Genomic DNA, 24,947 nt, shown 5'->3' on the forward strand with positions numbered 1-24,947 from the left:
TTTTTATTTCTCAGAAAGATCTCACCAGTTTTTGTCTCTTTTATTTCAGTCACCCCTATTATATCGATCTGGTACATTTCTAATTCCTCAGCTAGCTCCATTTCTTTGCCATTCAGGCTTCTTATGTTGATAGTACCAATCTTTAACTCTGGTGATGTTGAGTTTAGGTGTGTTTTCAGATTTGTTCCAGTAGCTGACTTTTCGCTGTTTGCCCTGGTTCCATGGCGAAATCAATGGGGGCTTGTTTAACCGGGCGACGCCCCATCTGGCATAAAATTTTGTCATGTTGTACCATCATTTTGTATTTTGGTTTAAGCCAATAAGAATATAATTTGGTCAGCTAAATCTCAAATTGCCAGCCCATCCTCGTTCGTTCAGTATCCAAGTAGATACCCAACAGGTGCACCACGGGAAGGTGAGGATTGGACATTAGGTTAGAAGCCTTGGTCGGTTCTCCGCACATCTTTAAAGGTTATGTGGAGGTCTCCTCTCAGTTATACAGTTTTGACCCTTAAGCACCCCTGTCCGTTAACATGTTAAGAAACATGGCAGTGAAATATCAAGCAATCAGAACATGTACAGTTTAGTTGGGTAAATTTTGTCTTATGCTTTAATCATTCTGATAGTTCATTATTGTAATTACGCAGAATAGATTTCCCAGATTTAGATTTTGACATGCAATCAATTTTATCAAGTTTTATAGAGCTGAAAATTCCTTCAGTGAGTCTTATTTTATGTTTCAGTTGCAAAAATAATAATAAACTATTGATATTAAAACAGTACATTACTCATTTAATAAAGTGAACTTTTTCTACCTTAGTACGCTATATGTGATTTTTCACATATCTTGTGATAAGTATATGTGTGTAGTTTTTCTTTTGCAGGTTTACCTAGCTAAAGATATTCACACCAACAAGGAATATGCGAGTAAGTAGAAATGCTTCATTTATCATTTTGAACTTTTCATATTTTGAACAATCTTTGTTTTCAAAAGTATTAATTTATTGAATGTATTGATTTCATAATGAAATAAAATTAGTAGAATTATTTTGTTGTGCTTCTAATTAAATTTATAACTTACTAGAATCATGCTCAGTTTTAATAGACACATGAATAAACTGTTGGTCAATAGAAAGCTTATTCTTCAACAATAAGTCCCCCCTCCCCCTTCCTATTTTTTATTATTTTTTTAATGGCATCTGCTTCCCATCCTAGTAATTGAGAATAAAAAAAAATTAGACAATTCTTATTCTTTATTTATATTAGTAAGAGAAATTTCAAACTGAAATTAATGGTACATCATCAGTGTGTTGAACAAGCAGGTAGTTTAAAGAAGTAGAATATGGCAAGTTCCTCATGCTTGAATTAAATTTGTAATTGATCATTTTTGATATTTCCATAGAATGAGAATCTCTCATACTTTACAGATATATAGATAATCATTCCAATTTATAGCTTGAAAAATAACATCTGTAAACCAATTGTAAGGGTACAACCAAGATGGAGTTTTACTTCACCCATTGCTTATTGTTATTTTAACCATCTGAATGATATGTTGTTTTTCATTATTTATCCTTAAATCCTCCACCTAGGTCTGCTACATAGATGATGTATTTGCCATTTGGCCTCATTCTAAAAACAATTTGTCAAATTCCTACACCACGTCAGTAGTCTACATCCACTCATAGTGAAGAATTTATGGAGCCCCTAATGAGTTAGAATAATTGCTTAACATTAAGCAAGTAATAATCAATGGAGTTTTGTTTTGACCTCTGTATTGAGGTCATCATCAGGAAAAAATACATATGTACAATATACAAGCTACATACTGCTGCACCATACAAAAGTAAAATGAATCTAAATGTTTGTTAATCATTTATCCTAGCCTGACGTCTGGTGAAAGAAAATAAGAAACCGGAATTACATTAAACATTAGACTTTTTTTTAAAAAATTTTTGGCCTGTGTGGTTAGCCTAGTGGCTGTGAACTTCACAACCATATGCCTGGGGAAGGAGTGTCCTAGGTTCGATTCCCATCGGAGACATGAGGAACTGAAGGATCTTCCTCAGCCATAGACAAGTTAGCCTTTCTTGGGCGTGGACAGTAGGGTTTTTTCCCCAGTTTATCCTGGGGGTTTTCATCCTGCAAAGCAGGCAAACTGGCCTTGAGAACTCAACGCTACGGACATGGGATACACCGGGGTGTAGGGCTGACCACTTTATCCTAAGAACGGTTTGAGGTCTGATTATTAATAAATCCTTGTCACCACAAGGTAAAAGAGGGTAAAAGGAAGATGAGATGAGATTAAACATTTTCTACAGTCATTTCATATTGAGATTTTCTTCTATGTGGGGTTTTCCTGGTTGCTATATGGGTCTCCTCCACATTGTTGGAATAATTAATCCATTTTTGTTCAGATCTATTGGTACTAATTCAACTGCTTCTAGATCTTGGCTCTGTTTCATATCATTTAATTGACCAAATGTATTTGAATTCAATAGCTCATGGAAATGCTCTGCCCATCTTCCTAGTATCATTTCATTCCCACTCAAAATTATACCTTCCTTATCCCTACATAACATTGTTCTAGGCTGGAAATCTTTCCGACTACTGTTTAACTTTGATAGAAAGATCTACTTTCATTCATACTCTTGAGATGTTCCAGTTCCTTAAGTTCATCCTCATAGTATTTCTTCTTTCTATTCTTATGCACTTGTTTTTCTTCTTTTCTAGCCAAACGATATTCTTCCACAGCTTTACGAGTGTGGTTGCTTTGCTGCATTTGTTTATATGCCTCATTTTTTAATACAGTCACCTGTTCACATTCTATATCAAACCAATGGTTATACTTAACTCTACTGAATTTTCCTAATACTGTCTGCTGTTGTCACTCTGACATCCCTAAGAACATCACAAGCTTCATTAACACTCTCACCAATGATTAGACCAGATAGGTTTTCACCGGTTCTCTCCCCATATTTGGCTTTAACTTCTAATTCCTTCAATCTTCCTTATTAAACTTTCTGGCATGGAACCTATATATCTTCCTTGCATCAGATATTCTGCTTCTAATCTTGGATATAATCAAATAGTGATCGGAATCAGTATTTGCTCCTCTGTAGGTTCTAACATCCATCAAATTGGATGGGTGCCTTGCATCTATTAAAAGCTGATCATTTTGGTTAAAGTCTCCATTAGGAGACTTCCAGGTCATTTTATGAATATCTTTATGATCAAACATTGTACTACCAATAACCATATTTCTTGAAGAAGTTAAGTTGATCAATCTAGTCCCATTATCAGTAGTCTCATTATGTTAACTATATTTCCCATTTAAATCACCTATACTAATTTTTACATTCTTTTTTGGATCTTAACTAATAAATCATAAAACAACTCTTTTTCAGCATCATTCTTTTCTTTTGTTTTGCATGTACACAGATAAAAACCGTAGTTTAAAAAACTGTCCTTTATTTCGTAACCCACACATTCAAGTTGAGTTTGCTTTGAAGTCCATGATAAGATGTTTTATCCTCTTGTTTAGAATGAAACCTGTTCCAAACATATGATCTTTCTTTTGGCAGCTATAAAAAAATAATATGATTTTTCTTTTCCATTATCCCTTCTCATGTCCATCTCATTTCTTGTATAGCCATAACAAGTATCTTGTATTTATCCAGTTGCTCCAGATCGGTAAAACGAAAGTACCTTGAGACATTTGCCATTTTGTCGCCATTTAGTCCATTCAGCAGTTATCTCTTTAGATTTCATAACAAGTTTTTTTTTCCCATGGTGGGGTCATCAGCCCCATGCCCAACCCCCAATTTGGAAAACCAGGCTTCCATATTTATGACACCCGAAGACAGGATGACCCAGCTATATCCCTAGGCACTGGGTATCTATTTTAGTCATTTCGTACGACATGCATGGACTACAGTGGTGCTATTCTTATTCCCCGGCCGCCACATGGGGAGACAATGTTATATAAGTGTGTTAATGAAGGAATGGACTTTTCATGGAAATATTGACAAGCAGAAAACAATTTCAACTTTGTGTTCTTCCGGTTTGAACCCATCAAACATGTGCGAAGATATCTACGTGTATAAGGCATTACAGAAGAATAGAGATCTGCAAGTTGTCCAACTGTGTCATGCAGACTTCAGATAAGAGTATACAAAAGAACATGCAGTTAGATTATTATGTCTGTACATGAATCCTAGGAGTATCAGAAACAAAGGGATAGAGTTTTTTTCCCTTAGTCAGTGTGTCGGGACCTCGCATTGTAGGCATTAGTGAGACCTGGCTAACAGAATCAGACATACTACCTGGTATTGAGTGTAAAGGGTACACTATTTTTAGGAAGGATAGGAGAAGATGGGGCTTGCTGCTAATGATATCAGATGAATTGAATCCAATTAGAGTTGAGAACTATGATTGTAGTACTGCTACCAATAGTATTTCATGTGGCAGTGAGTTTGAAGCCAGGTGTGAGGTGGAATCTAACAATATCAATTACATAGTGGGGTGTTGTTACAGACCTGATGAATCGGTTTCTAGTGATGATGAAATGCATCACCAAATAGAAAAGATGAACGTGGAAAGAGTAATCATAATGGGAGACTTTAATAATCCAAATATTGATTAGGCAGCAGTTGAATCTCATGAGAAGAATGAAAATGCATTTATTGAGCTATTGCAGGACAATTTCCTCAAGCAACATGTGACAGAATGAACTAGAGGTCAAAGAGTGTTAGATTTGATTATAGTGTCAGAGGGCATTTCAGTTAAAGACATAACTATTCTGTCTCCTGTTGGTGACAGTGATCATGCAGTACTCACTTGGGAAGTGACTAAGTTTATGAATGTTCCATTCAGAAAAGGTTACTTGCGAGTTACCAAGCAGGAAATTATGATCAACTGAGGAGTATACTGAGTTCAGTGGAATGGGATTAGTTGCTGGATAGAAAGAGTATCGACATTGCATGGGAAGCATTGAAACAACACTTGAATAATGCGATATCAGGATGTTCCAAGAGTTCGAAGAAGAAATAGGGTAGGAGTCAAATGTCTGTGTAATCTTATTAAGCAAGAGATTCATAAGAAAAGGATGATGTGGAAGGAATACTCTGTGCATAAGTTTGAGCATGGTTAGTAGTTGGAAGAGGATCAAGTGTTCGATGCTGTTGGCACACTCTCTGTCGATGAGTCGTTGGACTCCCTGGAGGTGTCAAATAATAATAATGATGATGTGCATTATGAAAATTATAAGCAGCAGGCTAGAATTGTCACAACTGTTGTAAAAAGAAACTGACTCTGCATGCTAAAGACAATCCACAAGATTTCTATCGATATTCTGCAAATAAAAGCAAGAATGAATATGAAAGAATAACTCTTATAAATTCAGGTGGCATGAGGGTTACAGATGCAGAAGTGGTTGTTCAGTTAATGACTGTCCATTATGTTAAAAGGTAATCTAGTGTACACAACATTGAACTCACTGCTACCTCTTCACTGGGTGAAGAAACAGGTGTATGAGGACATGGTATTAGACCTGTTCACAAACTGAATAAGAATTTAGCAATAGGGACTGATGGGATATCGGCACGTGCTAAAAGAGTGTTCAGCTGAACTGGCTATTCCTTTGATCAGGCTGTTTAATATGTGTCTCAGAACAGGATAGATTGCACAGGAATGGAAAGAATGTATGGTAATTCCATTGCACAAGGGTGGTGCAAAGACCGATGCATTCAACTTTTGACCAATTAGTATCTCAGGAGTGGTGGTGAAGATTTTTGAAAAATTGGTTAGGGCTCGCATTCAGAAATGGATTGACAGTGGATCTGTACTTTGCAGTGAGCAACATGGGTTTACTAAGGGAAGGTTATGTTTTAGTAACTTGTTCAACTTGACAAGGGGAATGGATACACCATGATACTTTTGGATTTTGCTAAGGCTTTGGAAAGAATACAGCATGGTAGACTGTTGCATAAATTGGAGAATATGGGTTTAGATTATAGAATATTAGCATGAAGAAGTGGATGGCTGACTGACAAATATCAAAAAGTGGTATATGGGGGGGGTGTGAGTCTGCAAGATTTAAGGTAACCAGTGGTGTTCTAGAAGGATCAGTGCTTAGTCCACTGTTATTCAGTCTGTACATTAATGGTATTAGGAAGGATTTGACAAGTGACATACAGCTACTTGCTGATGATGCAAAGATAGGTATTGTAATCAGGAATGCTGCTGATATGCAGTTACTTGCAGAATGATTTGAATAGGCCGTGATTGTGAGCATGGGAAATTAGATGTCAGTTGTATGTCAAGAAACGTAAAGTCATTCACTTCAGCATGATTAGATATCCAATGTCATTATATTGGTGGGATTATGCTTGAAGAAACTGATGCTTGGGATCTTGGATTGTTGGTAGATAGGAAGTTAAAGTCAGGGGCCATGTAGCAAAGATTGCAAATACAACTCAAATGATAATTGCAATGCTGAAACGAATGTGTTCACATGTAAAGATAAGGATGTCATTTTACCTCTTTACAAGGCCTTGATAAAACCTCACTTGGACTATTGTGTGCAGGTCTGGTCTCCTGGTTTCCATTGTGATTCTGATATATTGGAGAGAGAGAGAAAGAGAGAGAGAGAGAGTACAAAGGAGAGTGTTAAAATTGATATTAGGATTGTGGGATACTGATTATGAAGACAGATTGAGAATTTGTAGAATGCAGACACCAGCAAACAGGAAAAAGAGGGATGATATGATTGAGACTTACAAACTTCTGAAAGAGTCATACAGAATTTCAGTTTTGGAAGGTGGGGAAAGGACAAGAGAGAATCCTTGGATGTCCTCTTGTCCTTTCCCTACTCTCCATAAATTGTGGCATTCATTACCCTGCTGAGAATGAATGACGCTAAGAAGGGGGTGAGGGCTAGATTTTTCTCTGATAGGGTGGTGTGTGATTGGAATGTATTGCCATTGGATGTTGTGAATGCAAGCAGTTTGAATGAATTCAAGAATAAGTATGATAGATGGTGCGTGTAGTATGTGGCCTCCCTCGATGAGTCCCTCCCTGACTTCCTGGAGGTCTCTCTTAATAATAATATGCCACTGCAGTATACAAAAGCAAAATGAATCTAAATGTTTGTTAATCATTTATGCTAGCATGACCTCTGGTGGGAAAAAAAAAACCAAACTACATTAAACAATTTCTTGTTTACTTGCTTAATGTTAAGTAAAGTAATTATTCTAACATGCGTGTTGTGTCTCCATAAATTCTTCACTATGAATGCTGACCACCATGTAACCTTAAAAGAAAGAAAAGTCTACATCCACATATCCCATTTACTATGGAAAAGGAAAGTTCTTGAAGTTTAATCTTCTTGGACAAATTAGCCAGAGCTGCTTTATTACATTGTCTACCAGGTATATCAGAAACCTGCCTTTACTGGCATATACATACAGCTAATTTTTTGCATTGTGCCTCCCAGAAAACGGGTATTATCAAAACCTTAATGAACAGATTACTTTTTCTCCTTCATCCTTACAACAAGAGTTTTTTTGCAGCCAAATTATTATGGAATCTAATGCTACAATCTATTATGAAGAATCCTGAAGAAGTTTCACCTGATATCTACATATTTTCCAGTGAATAAAATTTCTCATCTCTTGTATATCAAAAGATAAACTCTTGCATCTGTCTCTAGCCAGCATTTACTGGATTTCTTACGAGTGTGATATAACATAGTTTGGGAAGACTGTCTGATCTGTTCAAAAAGGGATTAGTGAATATCATTGCTACACTGAGTACCATAAAACTGCAAAAATGGAGTTTTGTATAACCAGGTATTAAAACCACACATGGTATCCTCTGGAGTGATGCTCGCTTTCTCTGTAGAAACAGGTTTACCTATGTCTTTTTAAAGAAGTTGAGATATCCAGTTACACTGTCCAAATTTAAATCAGAACAATTGCTACTCCATCTTGTAAGTGTGGGTGATTATCATCCTATGTAAATATCAAACATGATTAATTATCTGTTTGATATGATCTTTTTATTATGTAGTACATACTGTAATAGATTAAATACAAATTAAAGATACCAAGAAATCATATACTTGGTTTAATCCTTTATCCAAGTGTAAGCAAACAAAGTTTGTGTTCACTGTATATAGAAGCTAATAACTTCACATCACTTGCCTTAGTAATAGGTTAACTGATTGTTATGTTTATGTTTTTTTGTTTCTTTGTATTGCTTGTTTATTGCACACCAATGCCCTACTATTTCAGTACAACGTTTTTGTTGCTTATTCCAATGGAATTAATCACCACGTCTAAACGTGTTTTACTGTCAATTTTGCATTTTGGTCTTTTTTTTGTTCTTATTTAAAAATATTGCCTAGTCTATACAAGGCTGGGAGGGGAAGAATCTTGAATTATATATATTGGTTTCACTGGACGACAAGTCATGCAGCTCATCTTCTGCTTTTTACCCCCCTCACTAAATTTCCAGCACTGAGTTTGTCAGTCTCATGTTTTCCCTCAGAGTTCTATCTTTCCTCTCAAAAATCATAAACCCAACTTGAAACATATTTGGTATGTTTCAAGTTGGGTTTATGATTTTTAGAATGTGATACAAATTGAGAATAGGAAATAGCATTTCACCATGCTGAAGTTAAGGATGTAATGGCATAGAGTAGTTTCTCCTTGTTTGAGGTAAGATGATTGGTTGTTGGGCCTGGAATGTGAATGGTGATGGGTATTTGATACCTGTGAATTGTGCCAGTTTTACAGAATAAAATCATATTTTTCACTATAATAATGCATCATGTGATATTATAGATGCTACTTTGACCTGATTTGAGAATAATGTGGAAAACATGACTGGCCTGAACAGAATCCTGATCTCAACCCAGCAGGACACCACTACTTTTGCCAGACTATTGGATCTTATTCTTACATGAACCAATAGATAATTGTTGATGTTAGAATGGCCCAAAGTATGATAGAGAATATGTACAGAAAGGTAAAAAGGGGAATCAGAGCCAAAGACTTACACGAGTTGTGTCCACTTTAAGTTTTTCAGAAATATAATGCTCTCTCAAAATTTATTGTAGCTGAGACTTAGAGGATATTGTTAAATTTACCCAAATTTGATCTGGGCTTATGAGATAATACCAAATGATGAGAAAACAGTCATCATGAAGAATATATTTAAAAAAAAATGATTGTCTTATTATAGGATATCCTCCTATAATAAGACATATATCATCCTATAATATCACCCTGCAGCACTCTTCCTATGATACCCTCAATGACATACCAATCTCACTGCAGGGCCCCTCTCCCATTGAAGGGTACAGCAATAAAATGGTTCTGCAGGCTATGCTGGTTAGCACACATGACTGAACTAATTAGTAATGAATCTGGAGGCTTTTCAATCAGCTAACGTCAAATCCTGCAACCATGCCGTTTCATGACTGGAGGGAAACCAAATACTGTGACTGCAGAGGGAACTGTCGAGGTCATACATGGACAGGAGACTGAGTCCCCTCTGTGTAAGCAGTATGTTTGCAAGTCTGTCACCTCACTGCATTCCCCACTTCTTCTTTATCTCTTCCTCACCAAACAGAGTGTACCACAACCATAAGAAATGGGATTTCACTGAAGATCTCAAAAATTCTCCCACAAAAAATAGTTTAAAAAAAAACATAAAAAACAAACAAAAAAAAAAAATCCAACCAAACAACCCACCAACAACATATAAACAATGTACATCATGACCTGCAGTCATCTAAACCAGAACTATTCCTATCAAAAATCCAACTGGCAACCTCAACTGCCCAAACTACACAATACACAGATCTTTCCACAAGGGTGGCACTTGTGTATTTATCATAACTGACATACCATGCCAGAGACTGCATATCCTTGAATCCCCACTGTTTGATCTATTCTGGCTCAGAATTTCTCTACCAAAGCAGCCTGCCCTTTTCATATGCTTCCTCTATCGCTCTCCAAACTCTGTCAACCACTCTGACCTCTTCAACTATCTCTCTTTAAAGCCCAACTTTCTGCAGTTGAAATACCCCAATAGTGAGATCATCCTTCCTGGGGACTTCAATGTCCACAACTCATATTGGTTTCCCTTCTCCAGTTTCACTGATCAAGCAGGCAGGGATGCTGAGATGTTTGCCATCAGCAGTGACCTGAGATCATCAGTCTTCCTACCAGAATACCTGACAATCCCTTTCAGTTTGCCAACACACTTGGCCTCTTCCTAACAAGCTCTCCTTCCAGGTATACTGTAGTTGTCGGTTCTCCACTTGATAACTCAGACCACAACCTCATACAGGTCTCTTTTGCCACAGAATAACCTTTACCCACCGGTTCACAGTCTTATGTCCATTGGAACTACAAGGGTGCCAACTGGGAGGACCTCCATGACTTCTATTCCTCCTTCCCATGGTCCGACTACTGTATCAGTTCTTCTGATCCAAATACATAATCAGACCAGATAAAAGAAATCATCCTCACAGGAATGAATGCTTTCATCCCTTATTTCACTTCAAATTCTCAGCCACCATCAAAGCCTTAATTCTCAAAAAAATGTGCCTATGCTGTAAAAGAAAAAACTCTGCTCACCATGGCCCAAGACCAAAATTCTAGCTGCCCACTCTGCCTATACTGCAGCTTGCAATAGTTGCAAAAGAATTATCATAAGTCCAAGTCAGACTTAGAAAGGGCCAAATGCTGCAAATTCACCTCCTGCCCAAATGCCAGTTGCTCCTTCTGGTCGCTTGTCAAGATCATTGGGCACAACTTCTGCCCACCCAGGTTTCCACCACTCTCAATCCCAATGGTACTGTAGTTATCTAAACTAAAGACAAGGCCAACTTAGTTATCACTCTTCTCTTCCAATTTCAGGTACTACCAGGTGGCGTCGGTGAATAAGCCACTCTAAACTTGTGCTCCCACATTTTTATCATTATTGTGAGTGTTTTTCATCAAAATTAATCAAACGGAAATCTTAACAGTGAGTACTGAGGAGCAGATTAGTTCTGTACAACCTGTAAGTACTTATAGTGCATTAAACCAGCTATCTTTCCAATTTTAAATCAGCCACATGTAATGGCCATTATGCCTACTGTACGCAGCAAACATGGTGGCAACAAATGGCAATGGCAAACAAGCACCCTGTGTCTCACCAGCACAGTGCTGCTGTCGATCGCCGCTGACAAACTCACTGTGTTCTGCAGCTGTAAAACTGGTGTAACAGATAAAAAAAAGTATATTCTGCGAGTTCTGTTTCCACTGGCTGCATGCTTTCTGCGCCAAAATAGATGAATCAGCGCAAAAGCTATTAATCGAACTCAGCCAGCTGTTTTTCTGTTTGCTGTGCCTCCCTTTGGTAAAACAACATAGGTAAACGTGCTGAAAACCTCGAACAGCACTTCAGTGCTATGAACAAAACTTTTCCCTCCAAAATACGTGCAGTGGAAGATAAGCTCGAACAAATTGACGACCAGCACAACACAAGCTCACCTTTGCTCATGAATGAACTCCGTGACCTAATCGCATCAGTGGTGTAGTGTACTACTCGATGGAGGCCAGAAACAAAAAATTCAATGCTTTTATTTTGAACTTTCCAATGGAAAATCATTAAAACAGTACATCAACAAACTAGCAGAAGAATGCAGCATTGATTCTAAAAATATCATCAGGTGACTTCCTTTCAGGCCCATAAATAAAAGACAGGATGGAATGAACTTTCCACACGTCATAAAAGTGACTTGTGACACTCTGACAAACACAACTCTCCTAGGAGATTTTAATGTTCACAACACCAGCTGGCTTTCCTCCTCCAGTTGCACAGATCTTGAAGGCAGAGATGCTGAAACATTTGTCATCACTAACGACCAAACACAACTTGTTCAGATGCCAACCAGAATACAGATAACTCGAACCACTCCCAAAACACCCTAGATCTCTTCCTCACCAATGATCCCTCCAAATACACAGTGAAAGTAGTGGGCTCCCCTAGGTAATTCTGAGCACTAGATTGTGGTGCAACCATGCTTATACAGACACTCCCAAACAAGAGAGTAGCTTGGCATTATAATAGTGCCAAGTGGGACAGCCTCCACAACATCTGTGCCACAATCCCATGGTTGGACTATTGTTTCTGCCCTTCCAATCCAAACATATGCACCGAACTTTTCACCAAAGTAATCCTCAATGGCATAGAAACATAAATTCCACACACTACTTTGAACTGCTGTTCCCCCCCTAAAAGCCTAAAAGATGTGTGTCTAGGCTGTACAGATGAAAAACCAGACATACCATAACTAGCTGAAATCAAGAACCTCTAGAGCTTATACTGAAGCCTGAAATAGATGCAAAAAAAAAAAACAATCAGTGCTTACAAAACAGAGTTCGAAAGAGCAAAAAAGCAGGAAACTAGCGCCCTGTCCAAATGGCAGCCTAGCCTTTTGGTCTCTCGTTAAAGCAATTGGCCATAACTTCTGCCCACCCTTACCATACCCAGATGGCTCTTGCATCATCATTCACAGAAAAAGCCACTCTTCTGGCTTCACACTTTGCTTCCATTGCATGCATAACTGACAAGGATAAATGTCCCCCGATCATTCCAGATAACCAACATACAATGCCCCCTGTATCCTTTTGCCAGGATGAGATCAAAAAAGTACTGTTGAAATTAGACACAAAAAAGTCTCCTGGCCCTGATGGTTCCCCCAATTGTCCTGAAAGTTTGTGCACCGAACTGACTATGCTCTCTCCTACTCCACTTGAGTCTATCCCACAACCTGGAAATTGGCCTATATTCAACCCATTCCCAAGAAGGGCGACAAGTCACTGCCTTCCAACTACCGCCCTAAAGTAATGGAAAAAATCATCAATTCTCACTTCCTCCACTACTTTGAAGGCACCCATAATAAACGACCGCCAGTATGGATTCCGTCGATGCCGATCACAGATCTGCTCACGTATGTCACTCATATCTGGACGAATGCCATGGAGAAGTTTGGCGAATCTCAAGTGGTTGTACATAATATCTCCAAAGCTTTTGACCGGGTCTTGCACAAAGGCTTACTAAGCAAACCACCATTTGGTCTGTCCCAGGACTTCTGTAGTTGGATTGGCAGTTTTGTGTCTGGATGCACACTATGTGTGATGGTGAATGGTTCCCTGTCCTCTCATTAACCCTCTTCCTGATATATCAATGACCTACTTCAGTTGACCTCCAACCCAATACACAGTTTTGCAGATGACAGCACATTACACTTCTCCCTTTTATTTGATAAACCTTACCCTACACAACTCAACCACCACCACCACCACCCTCAATTTTGATCTCCAAGCCATCCTCCAATGGGTTTCGGATAACCTCATCAATTTCATTGCTAATAAAACCCAGTTCTGTCCTATTTCCCATAAAAAAGAACCATTTTTTCTCAGTATTCTTTTTGACGATACTCAAATTTCCAGACAGTTTGAGATTTCTCTTCTTGGAATTACCCTGTCATCAAACCTCTCCTGGCATAAACACATCTCAACTATTGCATCCTCAACTTCAAAAAAACAACTAGGATTTCTCTTTTGCTTAGGATGTTACTTCATCCCTGATCAGCTGTTAGCATTATACAAATCACAAATCTGCCTAGGTATCAAATACTGCTCCCACATATCGGGTTGGCACCCTAAAAGCTTCCTCAATGCTTGACTCAATACAGAGGAGAGTAATTAGACTGATTAATGACCCATCTCTTATCAACTCACCCCCCCCCCCCACTTTCACATAGAAATTTGCTTTCTGCAATATGTATATTCTACAAATATTTCCATGAGAAATGCTCATCTGAAATAACATCGATAATTCCTCCACTCAGTACTAAGCTTGTTGGAAAATGTGCAGCTGCTGCTCAACATCCTTTCACAGCGCACCTAGAAATAAACTGAACAAGTTTCTTTTCCTCCTCCTTCATCCTTGCAACTGTTGTATTGTGGAACAGTCTCCCTCCTGTTGTGTTTCCCAAGGAATACAATTTACAGTCATTTAAGTCAAATGTAAACAAGTTTCTCCTTTCCATATCCACTACCCATACACAGTACTAATGTACTATAGGTTAATCAACCAACCTTTCGTGTATGGGCTCAACATTAAAAAAAAAAAAAAAAAATACTTGCATAGATGAGCCGGGAAAAGTTTCCTCCACTCCACCAAGAATGGCTTCTGTCATGTCTCGCATAGTCTTCTAACAAAAAGAAATCCAAAGGATCCTTAATAATCTGAACACAAACATGGTCCTGATGGTATTCCACGTATTGTGTTAAAAAATTGTGTCCCAGAACTAACACCTATTCTGTATCACCTCTTGAATCTATACTATTCAGCTGTCATCCACCCTACAACATGGTAGGAGGTCTACATCTAGCTCATCCCAAAGAAAGATGATAAAAGACCAACAAACTACCATCCAATTGCTCTCACTTCTGTTCTCTCTAAAATTATGGGGGAAAGTCATCAACAACCAACTCTTGAACCACCTAGAGACATACTAATTAATCAGTGACCAGCAGTATGGATTCCAGCACTTGTGATCTACAGCTGATCTTGCTTTCACCACCCACCTCTGGATTCAGGCCATGGTGAAATTTGGAGACATTCACATGGTTGCCCTCGACATTTCAGAGGCATTTGATCAAGTTTGGCACAAGGGCCTACTTATCAAACTGTCATCCTGTGGTCTTGGTCTGCCTTTCTCGCTCTTCAACTGGATTGCCAAATTTCTCACTGGTCACTATGTGTCATGGTGGACAGTTTACTCTCTTCAGATTTCTCCATCAGTGCAGGAGTACCTCAGGGTTCTGTTCTTTCAACCACTCTCTTCCTCTGTATATAAATGACCTGCTCTCACAGACTTCCAATCCTATCCATTGCTTTGCTGATGACAGTACAGTTCATTCCTCCTTTTTATTCGAGAAACCTTCTAGTGCTGAAGTATTAGAATCCTCAAGATCTGCCATAACCAGGGACCTGAATCTAGATCTAGCTCTATCCCAGTGGGACAAGGTCAAGCTTGTAAACGTCAATGACACTAAAACTCAGTTCTGTGTGATCTCTTGCAAGAAGGAGCTCACAGCCCTTCCTCCTTACCTTCAATAATACTGAGATATTGAAACATGATTGGATTTCTCTTCGTGGACTGATCCCCAACTTTAATCTTTCCTGGCATAACCGCATTTCAACTGTAGCTTCTACAGCTATGCTATCAAAAAACTTGGTGTACTTTTTTGCACAGCTGCTAATTCTATACAAAGCCTAAATCCACTAAGCAATGCAATATCGCTCCCATATTTGGGACGGCACATGAAAACCCTCTTTAATATTGCTTGATTTTATCCATATAAGGGCAGTCTGGAAAAATAACGATCCTTCTCTCACAAACCCACTTCAGTCCCTCTCTCACAGATGTTAAGTTTCTGCTTTGTGCCTCTACTACAGATACTTTCATGGACAGTGCTCTACTGAATTGGCCACTATTATTTCTCCACTCTCCTCCAAAATCATTAAAATGATAACCATTGCTAACCAACACCTGGTATAAATCCTGAAAATGTTATCAGCATTCTGGGCAGAAGTTACATAAAAATAAAAGCAGGTCAGCTTATATCAGAATTAATTAGAACTGATGTTGGGTTCATAGAGTAGAGTTTTTTTTTTTACTTCTGAATTTCAACATTTATCAAGAGAAATTGCTGCAAGAATGAAAGTGGAACTCATCCTGTGGTTTTAATGGAATAAATACACTAAACTGAGGAATAAAATTATATACTAGTTTAATAATTCCAGTATTTTGTCTGTCTCATGGAGGTGTTTTCATGAGACAGACAAAATACTGGAATTATTTTGGAATTAAAAAATACTGGACTGTAATATGCATACAGGCTATGGAAGTAGAAATTGTCAGAATTATAGCTAAATCCTAAAAAGTAGATGTCTTCTGTAAGTGCTCCCTGTTTATTAAAGTTTAGATGGCTTTAAGTTCAGTTGCACACTGTAAGAAATGTTTAAAAATCGTCACAGAATGTTGTTCTCACAATTAGGGTGGTACCCTAAGAGGTGCCTAAAGATTTCTCACTATTTATTATTTTCTTTCATATATAGATACTCAGTTTCTGCTGCATCCCCCTTTTTTTACAGATGATTCCATCACTTCCATTTAAACCTGTTAAGACACAAGCACCAGCCATCCTCCACCTGTCTAGAGTTCCAATCCAGATTTCAGAAACAAATTTTTCTCTATTTTTCATTTGCCTCCAGCTGTCAACTTTTTAAACAAGAAATGTTTAAAAACCATAATAGAATATTGTTCTCACAATTAGGGTTGCATCCATAAAAACACCTTAAAAATTCTTCAGTATTCACTCCTTTCCTTCATATAGATACTTAGTTTCTGCTGCTCTCATTTTCTGCAGATATTTCAATGATTCCTGTTCATCAGAATTGGCATCAGTGATTCTGTCACTTCCCTTTAAATCTCTTAAGACTACAGCCATCTACCACCTGTCCAGAGTTCAAATTTTTCTTTCTCTTTCTTTATTGTCTCTTCTTTGAAACATTTCAAGCTTGTTCGTTTTTTTTTTTGTTGTTTTTTTTCAGAAAGTGTATTGAACTTTCCTGGCAAGACAGTATGTGTTCTGATAAAATGCAGAGAACAACAAAAGAAAGCAAAACAGTGTGTAAAACAAAGTCATGGGAAGACTTTGGTATGAACACAGAAAATAAATATCTGGAAGGTGACAGAATATTCTGAAGGCTATTGAAAAAACTTAGAAATGAAGGAAAGATTTCTGTGTAATGAATCAGAAATAATAAAGATGATAGAGAAACTGAAGATATTCTAGATGTCTGAAGTGATTACTTTTAAAGATTGCTAAATGAAACAAGTGACAGTACAGTGGTAGAAAACATTCAATAGGGAATGCAATTAGGAATAAATATATCAAGACCATCAAAAACCTGAAATGTGGAAAGACAGCTGAAGTAAATAATAGTTGACCAGAAGTGCTCAGTTATGAAAGTTTAAAAGTTTTACTGTAGCTCTGCTGTACAATTTATAAGGCTTGGTCAGAAGGTTGAATTCCAGAAAAGCAGAAATAAAACTGAGTTTGAGAGAATTACAGGGGAATTTTTCTACTAAGTTTTCCAAGTAAAATTTATACAAGCATACTTGAAAAGAAGCTAAGAAAAACTGTGGAAGAGAAATTAGGAGAAAAACAACATAGGTTCATGCTAAACTTATGTTGTCAGGATCAGTTCACTTTAAGATAAATAGTTGAGAAATCATGGAATTATAACAGGGATCTGTATTTAAGTTTTGTAGATCTGGAAAAAGCATATGATGAGGTGCCAAGCAAAGCTGTTCAGAATGCTTTAATTGTAACAGTGTGATGGAGATGTTATATTGAGTGGTACTTAGGCTGTGTTCGAGTTGTAAGTCACTTAGAATTGAAGGAGGTACAGGAATATTGGTTGATGTGAAATCAGATTTAAGACTAGGGTGCAGTGATGTAACGAGGGTATGAAGCACCTGTGGAAAGTGTCTAACTTGCGCTCCCCCCTGCAACACAAAATGACAAAAATGTTATACGTTTTGCACCCCAAACCTAGTTGCGTGTGGCGGGCGCCTCTTTCGCCAATCCCTCGTTATGGCACTGTTAGGGTGCACAGTTTCACTACTACTATCCATCATCTATATGAATCACCTTATGAAAGAAAGTGGCACAAAACCTGATATCAGAATTGGAGATATCTGTACTTTACATAGATAATGTTATACTCCTAAAATCCAATGCAAATTTTTTTGTGATTATATTCCTAAATTAAATAACAGCTATAATAAATTTGGTATGAAAATCAGCAATAAAAAGACAGACAATGAAAATAGGCAGGAATGCTGAAAACATCAACTGCATCCTGAATGGAGAACCTATACACTAGTGGCCAAAATTGTGGAAACCTTTTGGAAAAAGTGTATTTCTGAGGTTTGATTGCTCGTAACACCATAATAATTTAATCAAGAATGTAATGCAATAACTTTTATGAAGGATTTTTTATTAGAACAGCAGTTATAAAGAAGAAAAGTGAAACACATAGAAAAAATGAGATATACAAAAATTCTCGCAATATGAGTTAATACTTAGTTGGATAACCTTTAGCGTTAATTACGGCATTACAACGCCTTCCCATGGAGTGAAGCAAGTTTTTTTTTTAGTTCTGTAGCTGTTATAATGTGTAACCAAGATTGAATTATTGCTTTTATTAATTGGGTTTTATTGGTGGGTTGCTTCTGATAACAAGTTTTTTAGTCTGCTCCATAGATTTTCGATTGGGTTAAGGTCTGGGCTATTCCCAGGCCATTCCAGCAGTGGAATATGATTAGCTTGAAACCACTTTTTGTACACAGCAGCAACATGACATTGAGTTGAATCCTGTTGAAATATAAATGCTTCATTATCTTGGAAAAGATCACATGCAGAAAGCTTCAGTTTGGGCTCGAGTATTTCATTTATGTATTTTGGGGCATTTATATTCCGATGAGGGTCAAAGCTGTATAACTGAGAGGAGACCTCCACATAGCCTTTAAAGGAATGCGGAGAACCGACCAGGGCTTATGACCTAATGTCCAATCCTCACCTTCTCGTGGTGCACCCTGTTGGGTATCTACTTGGATACTGAAGGAACGAGGATGGGCTGGCAATTTGAGATTTAGCCGACCAAATTGTATTCTTATTGGTTAAACCAAAATAAAAAATGATGGTACAACATGACAAAATTTCATGACGGCTGGGGCGTTGCCCGGTTAAACAAGGCCCCTGTTGTTTTAGCCAGGGAACCAGGGCGAACAGTGAAAAGTCAGCTACTGGAACAAATCTGAAAACAAACCCCAACTCAACATCACCAGAGTTAAAGATCGGTACTATCAATGTAAGAAGTCTGAATGGCAAAGAAATTGAGCTAGCTGAGGAATTAGATAAGTACCAGATTGACATAATAGGGGTGACTGAAACAAAAAAGACCAAAACTGGTGAGATCTTTCTGAGCAATAAATACAAAATGTTATATTCAGCCAATGACAATCTAGGAAAAGAAGGAGTAGCCATAGTATTCAACACAAAATACGAGGCTAATCTTCTTGAATGGAAGTCACTCTCAAGTAGAGTAATGTGGGCAAATATGAGAATGGGGAACTGGACAATGACTCTTATTTGTGCCTATGGTCCCACAGAAGGTTATACTAAGGTAGAAGTGGAGGAATTTTTTGAAGCTTTAGAAAAAGCAACTGACACAATGAAAAATGAAAAGTTGGTCCTTGTTGGGGATCTAAATAGCAGAGTAGGAAATGACTGTGAGACATACAAAAATATATTGGGAAAATTGAGAAAAGAGCAAAGCTAATAATAATGGCAAATATCTGTTCGATTTCTGCTCGGGACATGGACTGGTTATTACTAACACCATGTTCCAACATAAAAATGTGCACAAATTTACATGGAGAGAAGAGGCTAGGAATAAGAAAAGTCTCATTGACTATGTTGTTGTTGAGAGTGATGTTTTCTCCCTGGTACAGGCCACCAGAGTGTACACAGGATTTGAAATTGGAAGTGATCACTATCTAGTCTTGAGGAAGATAAAATTGAATTTCATATTGAAAAGAATAACATGTAAGAAAGTTTTAAAGCGAATAAAAGTTGAGCAGCTCTCAGATGTGAACTGTAGACTAAAATACACAAAGATTATTGAAGAAAAAATGAAAGAGTTTGAAAACAGGAATCAAACCTTGGAGATTCAGTGGCAAACTCTGAAGAAAACATTGATTGATTCTGCCAGAGAGGCATGTGGTGAGGTTGTCTGTAAGGAGAAAAAAAATCAGAACTCCCTGGTGGACACAGGAAGTTAAAGAGGCAGTGAAGGAAAGAAAAAATCATATCAAAAGTTCCTGTCAAATAAGCCAGCTTGTGCTCTTAGAGAATATAGAGACAAATGCAAGAATGTTAAACACTGTGTAAAACTAGCTAAACAAAAGTCATGGGAGGACTTTGGCAAGAATATATAAAATAAATATCAAGAAGGTGGCAAAATATTCTGGAGGTTGTTGAAGAAGCTTAGGAATGGAGGAAAGAGTGCTGTAAAAGGAGTTAGAGATGATAAAGGTGACATGAAAATGGGAGAAAAAGATATCCTTGGGGTATGGAGTAATTACTTTGAAAAACTGCTAAATGAAACAAGCAGTGATGACAGCACAGTGGTAAAAAACACTGACCAGGCATGCAGTCAGGAATACATATCCATACTTGAAGTAAAAAAAGCCATCAAAGGCTTGAAATGTGGAAAGGCAGCAGGAGTAGTTGATATTCGACCACAAATGCTGAAGTATGGTGGTGTGAGAGTCATACAGTGGCTACACTGCATAGTTCAGAAGGCCTGAACAGAGGGACGAATTCCCGATGATTGGAGTAGAGCTCTCATAGTACCCATATATAAAAAGGGAAATAAAATGGCATGTGAGAATTACAGAGGTATTTCCCTACTGAGTGTTCCTGGCAAGATCTATGCAAGTATACTTGAGAAACGGTTAAGAAGAATTGTGGAAGAAAAGCTTGGTGAAGAACAAGCGGGATTCAGGCCAAATAGAGGCTGTCAGGATCAGATCTTCACTTTACGACAAATAGTCGAGAAGGCATGGGAATATAACAAAGATCTGTATTTAAGTTTTGTCGATTTGGAAAAGGCATATGACAAGGTACCAAGAGAGAAGCTATTCAATACGCTGCAGTTATATGGTGTCAATGGGACATTATATCAAGCAATACTTAGTCTTTATTTGAGTTGTAAGTCAGCAGTTAGAATTGAAGGAAGTACAGGAAGATGGTTTAATGTTAAATCTGGTGTGAGACAAGGATGTACATTATCCCCTCTGTTATTCATTACCTGTATGGATCATATTATGAAGGAAAGTGGTATTAAACATGATATCAAAATTGGAGATGTTAATGTCAGCTCTTTGCTTTATGCAGATGATGTTATACTTCTAATTAAATCCGCTACAAGTCTGCAAGATTCTCTGACTAAATTGAATAGCTGTTGTAATAGATATGGTATGATGGTCAGCAATAAAAAGACAAAGACAATGAAAATAGGCAAAATCATTGAAAATGTCAACTGTGTTATGAATGGAGAACCTGTGGAACAAGTAAAACATTTCAGCTACTTAGGCACGATTTTTAGTGAAGATGGTAAATTAAATATAGAAATAGACAACAGAATCAGCAAAGCTGGTATGGTCGGAAGTCAATTGAATAAATTCATATTGAATAAGAGAGAAATTAGTCGGAACACTAAATTAGCTGTATACAAGACAGTGTTCAAACCAGTTTTAACTTATGGGTCTGAGAGCTGGGTCAGAAGTAAAACACTTGACCAAAGACTAGAGACCACAGATATGAGAGTCCTGAGAAAGATTATAGGTGTGAACAGATGGCATCATGGCAATATTATATTAAAAACGAGGATATTGGGAAAGAACTTGACATTGTCAGCATCCAGGAATGCGTTAGCAGAGCTAATCTCAGGTGGTATGGTCACTTAAACAGAATGGGTGAGGAAAGATTAGCAAAACAAGTGTTCTCTGCCAGGTTGGCAGGAAAATGACCCAGAGGAAGACCAAGATATAGGTGGATTGATACGGTACAAAGTGCCTTAGACGATAGAAATATAAGATCTGATTATGTTGGAGTCTTGACAAGTAATAGACTGATTTGGAGGAAAATTGTAGATAGGAAATTAATAATGATGTAATTTTTTTTCATGTAGTACTATCATATCCTGTACACCCCTCGAGGGTACATAGCAGGAATTTGATGATGATGATGATGATGATGATGATTATATTCCGATTAATCATGCAAATTCTGCCCACTCCTTTTGATGTCATGCAACCCCCAGATCATATCACTAAATGGGTGTTTCACTGTAGGTGTAATGCAATCAGGATGCAAATCATCTCCGATTCTTCTCCTTACGTATTTTATGCCATCACTACCAAACGGAGATTTTGGTCTCATCACTCCGATAACACTGTCCCATTGTTCCACTGTCCAGTTAAACATGGGTTTTAGCCAAGTTTAATCTTTTCAACCTTTGTTTGAGAGATAAAAATGGCTTTTTTCTTGGAATTCTAGCATTTAGACCAAATTCCTGCAGTCTGTGCCGAACAGTCCTTGCACACCACTTCACATTGTATTGTGCAATTTCATCTTGTATACACCGGATGATTTTCTTCTGTCACGTAGCCACAGTGTCTCAATTTTTCTATCATCACTTGCTGTTGTGCACCTTTTCCTGCCTTTACCAGTCTGGTTTTGTAGTGACAAGGAGTCTCCTTATACCTCTTCAAAAATTTAGAAATGCCACCTTTGGTTAATTTTTCACCAATTTTTCTTCTAATTTCTTCATAATTGTAGCCTTGTTCACTTAATAGTACTATTTTACATCGCTTTCTGGGTGACCAGTCAACTCTTTGCGCCATTTCTTTAATTTTATTATGTTTTACAAGCTCACTAAATGAAAGAACACACACACACACACAAAAAAAAAAAAAAAAAAAACCCCAACTAACTTGATAGCAGTCATATAACACACTGACAAATGTCCTCCTCTCAGCTCTAATACATGACATCAATAGCTGAATCCTACTGTGACCAGATGATTTTCTTGGAAAAAATCTTATTGGCTCATTGCCAAAACAAGATGACACCTGATTGACTCCCTAAACACTCATGCTCATTGGCTACATTCAAATGAAGGAAAGCTACTTCATATCAACCTAAGCAAGTTGTGTTTCTTTTTTCTGGTTATTTTGCTATAACTTTTCATAGAATACAGATAATTGAACAAACTTTGTTGTATCACATTCTTGATTAAGATATCTTTCCATTGATATAAAGTTTTTGATGTTATACCAAAACAAAAGTGGTGTTATGAGCCATCAGACATCAAAAATACACTTTTTCCAAAAGGTTTCCATAATTTTGACCACTAGTGTAGAGCAAGTTAAAACATTTGAGCTGTTTAGGCTTAATTTTTTATTGTGATGGTAATTTAAATATGGAAACAGCCAATGGTATTAATAAATGTGATATAGGAGGGAGTAAATTGAATAAATTTATATTGGGTAAAGGAGAAATTAGTCCTAAACTAGTTATATAAAAGATGGTGTTCAAACCAATTTTAACCTATTCATCTGAGAGCTATGTTAGAAATAAATACTTGATCAAAGACTGTAGAACCACAGATATGCAAGTTCTGTGAAAGATTATTGGAGTGAAGTCAATGACAGGTGGTATGATCACTTAATCAGAATGTTAAAGGAAAGGTTAGCAAAACAAATGTATTTTGCCAGGATAGCAGGAAAAAAAGGAGCAGTAGAAAACAAAGTTCTAGGATGATGGATACAGTAAGAGAAGTACTTTAGAAGGCTAAAGTGTAAGTTCTGGCAATATTGGAATCATGACAGATTAATATGGAGAAAATTTGTTCACAGAAACTTAGTAATAATGTTAGCTTTTCATATTGTTCACAATAATATCCTGTACATTCCCTGAGAGTACATATCATTACCACTAGGGTATACAGTTCTGTTGATTGGTTGCAGTGGGATGTATGGTGATTTTTGTGATTTGGAATAGAATACTCAAATGTGACAGTGATTGTTTCACTCCATCTTACAACCCGTGTTTTGATTCCAGCAAGGATTTAAAATAATTATCATCATCAATGAAATTCTTAAATTCAGTTTCATTTCTTTCAGATATAACAATTACTTAGAGTGGTTATTGTCATGTTTAGTATGGCAGTATAGGTAACCGTCGTATAACGTGAATGTTAGGTTCCACAAAAGTGGTGCGTTATATAAATCGTGTTGTGCAAGACTGAGATCACATAGAAAAAGTAGGGTTAGGTTCTGAAATCTTTTTTTTTTTTTTTTTTAGATTATATAAGCAATGACATATCCAACAAAAAAATATATATTTATTTAATTCAGGTAATTCATGTTAGTTAAGAAAACATATAAACCATGAAACAAATACATAGTATAAATTTATAAAAAATTAAATATTGTACGTAAACTTTCATTGCGCATGATACATAAATGTTTTAGGCAAAATAAAATAAAGAGAATATTTTAATCATCATTGTCTTGAAAACTAACATTTCATACCTGTTCTTTATTTACGAGTTGCTGGATGTCGTCATCACTTGAAATTTCTTGGACATCATTAGTATAATTCTCATTGCATACTTCGGCTTGTTTAGTTGCCAAGAAGTCAGTAATAAGACCTTGCCTACTGCCATGCTGCAATTTTTTTATTAAGTTCATAACACGGAGCTAAACAAATATCCAATTGTCTCATGAATTTTCCGGAGCTCTCCATTGAGAGATCATTATCCATAAAATAACTTTCTTGCCAAATCGAATCCTTCTGCTAATTTCTTTAAACTGAATTCTTTAATGGATTCATGACAATCAGAATCTTTGGCAGAACTTTCCCTGCCATTTGGTTCGACGCCATCTTAATTGTACAAGTTCCTCCTCGTTTAAATCTATTTCCCCATCAATTAATTCACTTGAAGAGATTGGAGCACTTATGAAGAAGTTCGCAAAGGTTGAGTCTCATGTGCTGATCGAAACCAAATGTATCTTCAGTCTTGTTCAATTGTTACCTTGGCAGTTTACAGTGGGTGGGTTTATCCCTATTAACAAATGCGTATATTGCAAAAACGCTCTAAGTGGCCATTACTATAAAAATAATTTTTTACATTAAAAAAAAAGTATTACATATTGTATGTAACTCACC

At 37.1% G+C, this 24,947-nt stretch overlaps 1 protein-coding gene across 2 annotated transcripts in view; it reads left to right on the forward strand.

Annotated features, from left to right (window-relative positions):
• Positions 1-24,947, forward strand: part of Pdk1 (Phosphoinositide-dependent kinase 1) — a 355,658-nt gene that overhangs the window by 37,418 nt on the left and 293,293 nt on the right. The window contains exon 3 of one of the 2 annotated variants that reach the window (XM_090398374.1): positions 885-927. In XM_090398374.1, coding sequence (XP_090254500.1) covers positions 885-927 — 43 coding nt within the window. Of the gene's footprint in view, positions 1-870; positions 928-24,947 lie in introns of both variants that reach the window. The other variant, XM_090398375.1, reaches the window with a different exon arrangement.

This window comes from Typopeltis vanoorti, chromosome 9 (genome assembly GCF_054136105.1).
Source record: "Typopeltis vanoorti isolate ZY-2024b chromosome 9, IOZ_Tvanoo_1.0, whole genome shotgun sequence".
NCBI lineage: Eukaryota > Metazoa > Arthropoda > Arachnida > Uropygi > Thelyphonidae > Typopeltis > Typopeltis vanoorti.